Source organism: Tauraco erythrolophus, chromosome 1 (genome assembly GCF_009769465.1).
Source record: "Tauraco erythrolophus isolate bTauEry1 chromosome 1, bTauEry1.pri, whole genome shotgun sequence".
In the NCBI taxonomy this organism is placed as follows: Eukaryota; Metazoa; Chordata; class Aves; order Musophagiformes; family Musophagidae; genus Tauraco; species Tauraco erythrolophus.
In genome coordinates, this window is record NC_141465.1 from 58,352,709 (window position 1) to 58,363,688 (window position 10,980).

The window sequence follows — 10,980 nt, forward strand, 5'->3', positions numbered from 1 at the left end:
TTCTGATACCAAGGGTTGTGTCACTACTGCTTTTTCAATCATATGGCCAAGTCTGTCAACCAATGCCATTTGAAGTCCATGCATACTGTCCATTCAAACTGTTTGTCATAGTGTTTAAGATGCACAGCAAAATTCTCACTCTTTGCTGATAGTTACTGAAAATGGTACTGAGAAAATGAATGGATTTCAGAAGAGGAATTATAGGGGCTTATTAATTTTGTTTCCTGTCTAATTTTCTGTGGTTTCTGATGGACATACCACACTATCTGCCCAGGACTTTGAGCTATGAATTCGGGTGGAGGTGGAACTGGATAAGTACATGGATTAACAAGGAAAGCACCACAAAGCTGTCGTGTATAACTGATGCAGACACACGATTTCCAAAGAGTTAAGCCGTTGCGCCTGTTACAGAAAAATGAAAAGGATGTGACATTTTGTGTCGACATGGCTGTGGGGACTGACTGTCAGCTAACACACTTTGCGAGCGTTAGCTCCCAGTATTGACAAGATTATATTGCACTTAAAAATGCATTAATTAAAATGCGTTAGCTGGCAAGTCTTAAAACAACAAAACTAAACCACAAACCCTCTGAGTATATGTCCCAGTTTTTATAGAACAGAATATTCCATTTCATGCTGAGAGAAAATTATTCTATGTTGATGACTTACTGTTGATGAATATTTAAAAAAAGAAATATCAAAGCCTCTGTAAAAACCCATCTTTTTCTTCAGGAGCAGATAGTGCCAAAATAATGCCATTTTGTGTGTATAGACTGCATTTTGTTTAAGTAAGCTGGTCACATGCAATCTTTTCTCTCCTTCTACAGCCTATCCATGTAATGAGCAATACCAAGTTATGTGATTTCAATCAGATCTTTATTTACTGTTGAAGGGATACTGCAAACAAATAGTTAATTGAGAAAGAAAGTAAAAGTAAAAGACATGATCAATACTGTAACAAGAAAAAAAAAATGCAGATGTAGAGTTTCATTAGGAAAAAGTTTGGCAGAAATCAGTTTTACTTGGATATGACAAAGGTATTAATTACAGTTGCTTGGATAACAATAATATAATAATTTGTAAACAAAAATCAAATTTAAAAAAAGTTCAGCACAAATAAGTTGTTAACAGAAGAGTGAAGAAGCACTGTGCAATTTATAGGAATCCCACTTGTCTTAGGACAAGTCCAGCCAATTCATGAACAAGATATTACTGATCCTGTATGTAGGTATATTATTCCGTTACTGTTTGTTGGTTTGGGTTGTTTGTTGTTTTTTGTTGTTTTTTTTTTTTAATTCTGGCAATGAGTAGAGTATCCTTCCCTGTGATTTGAATGATACTTATTATTACTGCCTACCTACCTGCAACTTTTGGTATAATACTTCAGGGTCCCAAAGATGGGAACTTGTTCCTGTTTGTATAGAGCATCATTACAAACATCCTGGGTTTTACAGATCAAGATATTCAGCCACTGGCTGATGATTTCTCTGGCCTGTTATCAGGTGCTCTCCTTCCTAGAAGGCCATTGGCGTCAAAGGGTGGGTCAGATGTGTTGCTTTAGCAGTAGTGTCCTGCTTGTGGCCATTTTCTTTTCCAAGGGCTTTATGGTTCCTCCTCATCTTTTGATGGGCTATGGCGTGGTAAAAGAAGAGCTATGGGGCTCCCAGGATAGTTGGCAAGTGGAGCAGGGCAGCCACTGCTGGAATGATTCATTCTGCTCCCTGTCCAGATACTCATGAATTGCTCCAATGGTTGCAACCGCCGCCAGCTTCTTCCTTCCCAAGAGCTCCTCAGTTGCTGGCCAACAGGCAGGACTTGTGTGTGTCTCTGCGTGTGTTGCAGTTGATCTATGGGTGTGTAGTAAATCCAACACTTCGGGACTGTGTGTGGGCAGGTGGATGTACAGTGCTTTCACGGTAGGTATGGGCATGATCCAGAGGTGGAATCACAGCATATACTTTTCTTCCAGCTTCTCAAGACAGGTAGGTCATCCACCTAGCCGGAGGACCAGGGCACTCCTGGTGTAGGGATTCCTTTTTACTTTCATTAAAACAGAAAACATGCCAAAAAAATAAGAGATCCTCAAGTAAGGGAACATTAATGCTTTCAGCATTAATTAAGCACTCAGAAGATGGGATAAGACAATTAATTAGTCATACATGTGCAGCTCTGCTCCCCATTGCACTGAAAAAATTATTTTCCTTTAACTTAAATTACTACACACTAATTGCCTAATGTATTGTAGTATTTTTTCCTTATGTGTTTAGATAATTGTTTTTAACAACAGGTGACAGAAAGTAAATACAAATTTTGCGTAGAACCTTCTACTCAGCATATTAGATATGGTGAACAGGAGGAAGAACAAATTAAATCTTGTGAAAAGTTGCACCAGCTGACTGCGTCACTGTGCTTATAGGCTGGTCACAGCGTGGCCATGTAAGCACATTTATTATTGTCTGAGCCTGCTTGATACTTTCTTTGTATTGAAGAATAGGGAACAATTTGCTATATAAAATAGTTTGGTAGAGGTCTATTAGGGCTGCATGAATAAAACCAACAACTGACTTTCAACTCATATATAACCTTTATTTAACGTATTTTATATTATTTTGAATAGATCACTTCTGGTGCAGAACTTACCTGACATACCATCAAAAACTAAAAATCTTGATAAATCCTGCATATCCTGGGAGACACTTCCCATTACCGCAAAGTAAAGACACATGGTATTTCTGATCCTGTGGGAAGACCCGTACAGACCAGTCTCTGAGGCTGTAGAGAGCCCTGCTCATAAGAACATAATCACACAAATTCTGCCCACATACCATTTTTTTAAAAAACATGTTAGTTTTGAGCTGTTGTCATTAAGATTTGGGAGTCATCGACATTGACATTTATGCTTGTTTCTGTCAGAGAGCTGTTGAACTCAGGAACATAATGTCCAGTGAACCGTCTCATGAAGTAATGGCTTGTCTGTGTCACTTGATTTTTAAGTAAAACACAACAGTAATTTAAAAACTTTTGGTTTCTCCCTGTCATCCTGAATAAATTGCATAAAATAGGAATGCTCGTATTCATCATTCTTCTGCTGCTTTACAGTATTAAGATATTTTAATTACTGATAGTAGCCACTACGTGAGCATGTGGACTTCAACATTTTTGAGTCACCCTGATGCTGCAAAGAATTATGCATACACATAGCTTTATGTTGTTTACATAATCTACTGGATGTGAATAGCACTATTTTCCAGAAGATAAAAAAGGGTGAAGAAGCAGTAGTAGAGTACTACACTAAGGTAAATAAGCACTTTGAGTTTCTAGATAGTAACTCACAGTACAGTCATCTTCTTAAAAAATAAAAAATATTCCAGCAGTTACCTGGACCTAACTTCTTTTAATGTACTGACTGATATTTTGCTGAGAGAACAGCCTGTTGGATAGCTGAGTTGTCATCTTATTTCATTAGGGGGTGTTTGTAACAGGACGTGCTGTCTTTGTGTGGTAACTGGCAGTAAAAGCTGGCGATTTTGTGGCCATTGAAGAAAAGTAGGGTGGTATTACTGCTCTTTGCAGGCCTGTTGGCATCAGTAGCTTTTCCTTCAGCTTAAACATCTTTGATCAAGGCCTTGGCATGGAGTGGAGTGTTTATATTGGAACCAGCAGAGCTCTGTGCATGGCAGTACCTCAGCAGGGCACATTTCTTCTTCAGCAGTTCACCTTTTGATGAACGTGCCTGTGATGATGCAGGGAACGTGTTTCCCTCGCAGAGGCTGAGAGTGCTCGGTTGCAGTTTGGGTAACCTTGTCTTATTGTGTGGGTGTGTGGCATGGCTCTAACTTATTTGCAACTGAGACCAAATGCCAGATGTGTCAGATAAATTAATCATTTCTAATAAGTTGTGTTGTATTTATTGCCCAGTGAGAAAACAGAGGAGTTGCTTCTTTTTAAAATATCAGAACCTTGTCACAAAAAGCTTCAAATTACTTATATTTTTTTTTAGTTAGGCACTAAGTAACCTATTCAACACTGTCTCATTCATCAGGTGAGTTCTTCAGGAAAAGACATCCTGTCAGGTGAAGCAGACAAAGCTATGAGCAGCATTGGTACTGTTAATGACTCAAGAGAATGACTGCAAGGCTTGTAAAATGACACATTATTATCTAGCAGGCATTGATCATAATTATATCACTGATAAAGACAAAACATATCAAATGTTGTGTTTTAAATTTGCCCTTCAATGAAAGGAAACAAATATCATTGAAATAATTTCAGTGATAGCTGTGTGATCCTTCTGAATGCAAAATGGAAAGCTTTTGCGTGTCCTTGGGATGAAAGGAGTTACCACTCTAAGCTATTCACTTATTAATTTTCATTTAATACTTATGGTATATCAGACATTATAGATCTTTCACCATTTTGCTTCATGACAGTGCAGAACTCTGATACCTATGCTCTGGGTAAAATGTAATTCCCTGGTTTACCTGCCTGCTTGGGTTGAACTGTGGAATCTTAATTTGCTGTTGTGGTTTCCATGATCCTTTGCTCATCATATTGTGGTTACAAGGAACACATTGTGCATACAGCATAGCCTTCATCTTCTTAAGGCAGAGTACAGACCCTTTCATCCTTGCAAAATGAGTAATTAAACTAGGATTTTAATATTTGTGTTTGCTTTTGGGTTTATTAAATCTGACTGTGAAAACTAAACCAATTATTTTGTATGTTCCATCTGACTAGCTCTTGAAAAAACGGACCAGAGTTTTCCATATATCTGTTCTATGGCTTTAAGCTTGTTGTAGAAATGGACTGTACTCTGCCAGTTGGATGGGTGGCATTTTTGTCATTGCCAACTTGAGGTTTACATAAGGACCAGCAAAACTAGGGAAGCTGTTTGTCACTGTTAAGGTGCTACAGTGTAATGCAATTCTTCTATTGTACCTGCCTCACCTGAGTTTATTTTTTTGTTGTTTCCGCAGACTCCAGAGGAAGGAGCCTCTACAAGCATCTATGCAGCAGTATCGCCTGAAATGGAAGGAGCTGGTGGCTGTTACCTTTACAATGAGGAAAGGACAAAATCGGCTGACGTATCATATGATGAGGAGCTGCAGAGAAGGCTCTGGACAGAAAGCTGCAAGATGGTTGGGATTTTTGATGAATCCAGCAGAGTTCCCTAGAAAAAGCCACTTCCAGCTGGGTGAATGAAATGCATTGACAGGCATCTTAGGTGAATTCTTGCAGCATCAGCCATCATCCTGGAAATCACTGTTCAATCCCAAAGGCAAACATGAACAGCTCTGTTCTTCACTTGAACCCCTAGTCTGCTAGGGTGTGGGGGGAGTATTCCCACAGAAAGATGTAGTGGTTGGTTTTAAATCTAACCATCAGTTTTGTAAATCATGATGTTTCAGTCTGTGATTAAAATACAATCTTTAACCTTGTGCAGAGTTGAGTTTTCATTTTTTGTTCAACATAAGAAAAAAAGACTTTCCCCGGCAAGCACGTTGCGTCTGTGGCGTGTTGAATTTAAGCCACCTTTGTACATATAACTTACACTTTTTTAATCAGTTTTAAAAGTTGCAGCTTTTTTTCCTTAGACTTCATTAATCTTTAAGACACTTCATAATGAATGTCAGCTTGTTCTAATGCAGACATTTGGCATTCATCATCTTTCTGTTGTTTCTATCATAACGTTAGTTTTATATGTCAACTTCTATCCAGAGGTTTTAACTGAAGGTCAGAACCAAAAAAAATGTAAATAAATAAGATCTTCAGACAGGATATTGAATGCAATTGTTTTCAGTTCGAGTTCAGCTCTCCTTTAAAGGCAAGCCATAAGAACGAGGAAGGGATCAAACATAAGAAGGATGACACTGATTTGGCAGAGGACACAGGTAGCCTGTTGTCTCGGCAGTAGGCTAAGATTACTTGCCACCTTTTCTCCTGAACCCGTGCAAACTTGCATCTGCAACTTCTTGCATTTTCTTTGGCAAGGAGATTCACTCATCTACTGCCTGTTGCATGAAGAATCACCTCCTTTCGTTGGTGTTGAACGTAGTTTATATGAGTGTCAAAACTAGAGTTCATGGTTCGGAAGAGATAGTGAACAATTAATGCCTGTCTGCTTTTTCTGCATTGCAAAGGGTTTTGGAGACTTCCAGCTGTCCCCCGTAAACTGTCTCTTAACCATGTTGAAGAGCAGCTTCTGCCTATTCATCCAACTTACACAGCAAAACCAGGATATTTTCACTTTTGTAATGTATTTCTTAAAATTTTCTAACAACTCTTTTCTTTTTAATTTTATTTGAGTGTCTCTAAGTGTGGAGATGATATTTTTTATGAAACTGTTTTGGGTAAATCCCAAGATTTCTCTTCTGAGTGGGACAGTGGTCAGCTCAGATGCCATCGATTTTGAACATACTTCAGTGTGTACAGTCAGGGAGCTCGAAGTGAAGCTTCAAGAATGATGTTCACACTCATGGAGGAAAGAGAAAAACAGACATGTGGCAATATAAAGATAAACTGAGTTTCTACAAGCTCAAATAACTAAAAGAAAAAAAAAAGATTGAAGATAAACACAACATTTTAATTGGGAAGGTGATAAACCATGATAATAATTTACAGAGAAGCTCCTCCTGGAAGTTTCAGTCAAGATTAGAAGTCTTCCCAAAACATCTAGAAGGTTCTGGAGGGACCTTATAGCAGCCTTCCAGTACTTAAAGGAGGCCTACAGGAAAGATGGGGAGGGATTCTTTGTTACAGAGTGAATAGTGATAGGAATAGGAGCAATAGTTTTAAACTAAAAGCGAATTGATTTAGATTACTTATAAGGAAGAAATCCTTTACTGTGAGAGTGGTGAGGCACTCACACAGGTTGCCCAGAGAAGTTGTGGATGCCCCATCCCTGGAGGTGTTCAAGGCAAGGTTGGATGAGGCTTTGAGCAACCTGATCTAGGGGAAGGTGTCCCTGCCCATGGCAGGGTGCTTGGAACTAAATGATCTTTAAGATCCCTTCCAACTCAAACCCTTCTGTGATTCTACAATCTCTCCTCAGTGAGAGAAACTTTCCAAGCATGGACTCTGTGATTAGGGAGCCTGAGCTCTTGCTGTTAATGGAGTAAGCTCTACCCTACTCCCATCTCATTCATTTTCGGTGTCATCTGAAAAAGCGGCATAATACTATACATGTCCTTGCATTTCTTTTTTTGAGATATACACAACAAAAGAGGCCAATAGATGAACATAAAGCTTATATTCACTTTGGGGCACTGGAAAACACTGCATGGCAGAACTAAATGCAAACACAGCATTGTGCTCTCATTTGCAGCAGATTAGAAACAATATGAACATGTTCCTATGCACTGACCCCCAGACTAATATCCCTTTTGGGCTTTTTAGCTCAAACCTGGTACTTCACTGACCTTATCTCCAGCCTTTGGTTCAGAAAGAGATCACATCTAACTGAAAGAAAGCATACTAACATGACCAGAGAGTAGCAAGGAGATGCAAAGACAAAAAAAAAATAAAAATAGTATGACTAAAGAAAAGCAGATGAGAACAAAAATAATAAAAAATCTGAAGGAAAGCATATTTTCCCTCTGAATTAATCCATGCATGATTTATTCCTAGCTTCTTGGAGTTAGTATATACAAAGATTAACAGCAGGAAATTTATCACTCAGTCACTATAGCACTTTCTCTGTATGACTGGCTGACTGTTTTTTTGGTAAGTGAATGTAGTGCTTGTGAAATGTGCCAGACTGACACTCCGGGAACTGAATTCCTCTGTTTATTCACGGATCATGCACAGGATGCAGTAAGCCTGCTAGACAGCCAACATTTTGATGTTGCCATAGCATTCCCACAGAACATCATTGCTGCTAGAAGTATGTCCAGGATTACTCAAACGAGATGGGACCAAATTACCTTCGTTTTTAACTCTTTCGAAGCTCCACAATATTTGCACAACCAGTTTAAAGTGGCACAGCGATGGGTAAAATAGCAAACAGTAGAAACAGCTAGTCAGGCTTTCAGTGAAATCTGAACCACTTTGTTAGTGGTCTCATCCAATGAAATCTGTTTTAAACAACACTGGAAACACGGTTTGTGAGAACTAAGAACATAGATTGTGCCTGCATGGGGGGGGGGGGGGGGGGGCGGGCAGGGGGGGAGGAAAGTGTCCTAAAGCCAGGGGTTTCTAAAACCGTGCAATGCCATGAAGATATAGTTGAGCTAGTTGCAAAAGAGTTATCTCAGGAACTAAAAGCAGATAACTGTGTCAGCTCTGCAATGTCACATAAGCACGTGAGCTTGTGTTGAGCAAAATCCAGCATTGCCATAAACTGCTGTGTGTCACTGAGACCACTCACTTGTGATACCGTTGCAAAAATCCAAAATAACTCTTAGCGTATCTATTTAAGAAAAATACATATATGTGAAGCAGGTAGAAAGAGGACAATGATTTTACTTCTGAACACAGAAATTGTAAGAGCTGATTTACTTTTCACATTTCAAGGACATGGAATTTCTGGAGAGCTGAGAAACTCTGTGTTTCTCTTCACTGCAGAAATGACTGAGATAGCTTGAGTCCTCGCATTAGATGCGTACATATAGAAAAAATACCTAAGAGCCTTTTAACCTTGTGAAGAAAGGCAAAACAAGCTCCAATAATTGTAAACTGAAGTCAGACAAATTAACCTTCCAACATAAAAATAAATCCTCTCTCTGTGAGAGTAATTACATATTGGAACACATAGATCTAATTCTGAAAATAATGAAAAGATGCCTCTGAAAATACACCTGGCAAGGAGGCCAGGTAGGCTCCTAAGCAAATTCTGTCAGTCACATTGAAGTCAGACTTAGATTCTCCCTCACGTCCAGAATGACAGCACTTATTTTGATTAGTATGAGTGACTCATTGCTTGCGATGTCTAAAATGGATATTTCCATGCTAGTACTCTACCCAGGCTAATGTTTAATTCAAAAATTGAGGTGCCTTTACCTAGTCTCAAAAAGACACACAAAATCTACTGTCCCATGAAGTCTGAGATCAACAGAAGTATTCCCTAAGGGCCACCATGGTCTGATCCTATTGCCGTTGGTGAGGGAGTGAAACCATTTCAAACTGGAGTCCCCAGCACAGGAAGGACATGGGGCTGCTGGAGCAGGTCCAGAGGAGGGCCACAAAGATTATCCGAGGGCTGGAACACCTCTGCTGTGAAGACAGGCTGAGAGTTGGGGCTGTTCAGCCTGGAGAAGAGAAGGCTCTGGGGTGATCTTATAGCAGCCTTCCAGTACTTAAGGGGTGCCTACAGGAAAGCTGGAGAGGGACTTTTTGCAAGGGCATATAGTGATAGGACAAGGGACAATGGCTTTAAACTGAAAAAGGGGAGATTTAGACTAGATACAAGGAAGAAATTTTTCACTCAGAGGGTGGTGAGGCAGTGGAACAGGTTGCTCAGAGCAGTTGTGGATGCCCCATCCCTGGAAGTGTTCAAGGCCAGGTTGGATGAGGCTTTGAGCAACCTGGTGTAGTGGAGAGTTTCCCTGCCCATGGCAGGGGGGTTGGAACTAGATGATCTTTGAGGTCCCTTCCAACTCTAACCATTCTATGATTCTATGATTCTAATATTTTAGTCTTTTTTAAAAAAGGATTACTTTTCTTTTTCAGCTCCTGTGGGAGGAAAAAAAGATCTTAAAAAAGGACAAAAAAGATAAATACTGTTCTGAAGTATAGTTCAATCAAATATTATGCTGCAATGAATGCAGTTATCTAGGAATTTTATAAGACAATGTTATTTAAACAATGATGAACTTGCACAGTAAATTAATAACGTGCTGACAAAGAGCCTTAAGTTTCTTAGGAAAAATGTTGACTTTTTCATTAATTAACTGGTTTATTTGTAAACTATGGGGAAATGAATTATGTACTGAAAGTGTAAGTGCTGTAATTCGTGTGTGAATACACTGTTATTTGCACATAATAAAGTCATTAACATCCTTGCTTTCAGTTCAAAATGGATTTTAAGCCGTAAATGTGGAACCTCTAGCCACACTTCCACAAGGATATTTTATAACTATTGAACTTTGTAGTTCCATTTTGCACAACTATCAATTACTTTAGTACACAGTGAGCAGTGATGCCAAAGAAACAAAGGACTTTGTTATTTAACATCAGACTTGCTATTGCCTCTTCCAAATGCATGATAGTGTTAGCCCTAAATATAACTATACATGGCAGATATCTAAATCCTTATCCTAAATGAGCTATCTACATGCAAGCTTTGGCTCTTGTACAGTTCTGATATTAGACTGTCCTCGCTCATTGTATGACATCGTTTATGCTCCAGCTGCCTCCATGGAAAGACAAAATCAGATTCCAGTGACATGAACATGAAATCTGTTACAGATAAAACCACGCAATTTTAAGAGAGCAATGGCTGAGGACACTGACCACTCTGGGATAGTTGAAGAAGTCAGTGCGAAATGAAGTGAAGTCAGTGAAGTGTATTGTACAACATCAGGCCAAGCAAGATAGATAAGCCATTATTATGAACAATTTTTGAAGGTAATTTTATTTCTTTTTTAAACAAAACCACTTTGTGTGTTGCAGCAATCTGCTGTGGTAACATTGGCAATGCTGTGAGCATTGTGAGGAAGAAAACAGATCAATGGCCAAGACGGCTGTTTCCAGATGCATGTGGTTATTGGCTTCCATACTGTACCCATCAACCCTTGTTAGCATCTGTCCCTTTGGAAATGGACCTGAGCCAAGAATTCTTTTCACACAGGTGATAAGAGTCAAAAAGTAGCAATGACTCTCATTTATTTAGACAAAGACTGTCTAGATTGAAACAAATCACCTTAAAATATCACCAATCTTAATCCCAGAAAAGAAAAAGAAAGGGGAAAAAAAGGGCCAAAAAAACAGACTATGGCACTTTTTGACTGATATTAAATCTGGTCACCTCTTCACAGACAGAAC

At 39.1% G+C, this 10,980-nt stretch overlaps 1 protein-coding gene across 1 annotated transcript in view; it reads left to right on the forward strand.

Moving 5' to 3' along the window:
* The window catches only part of DHRSX (dehydrogenase/reductase X-linked), a 180,962-nt gene extending 175,788 nt beyond the window's left edge, over positions 1-5,174 (forward strand). Inside the window, exon 7 of the mRNA XM_086609650.1 lies at positions 4,977-5,174. Within this exon, the coding sequence (XP_086465776.1) occupies positions 4,977-5,174 (198 nt within the window). The remainder of the gene's footprint in view (positions 1-4,976) is intronic.
* Positions 5,175-10,980: the final 5,806 nt, after the last annotated feature.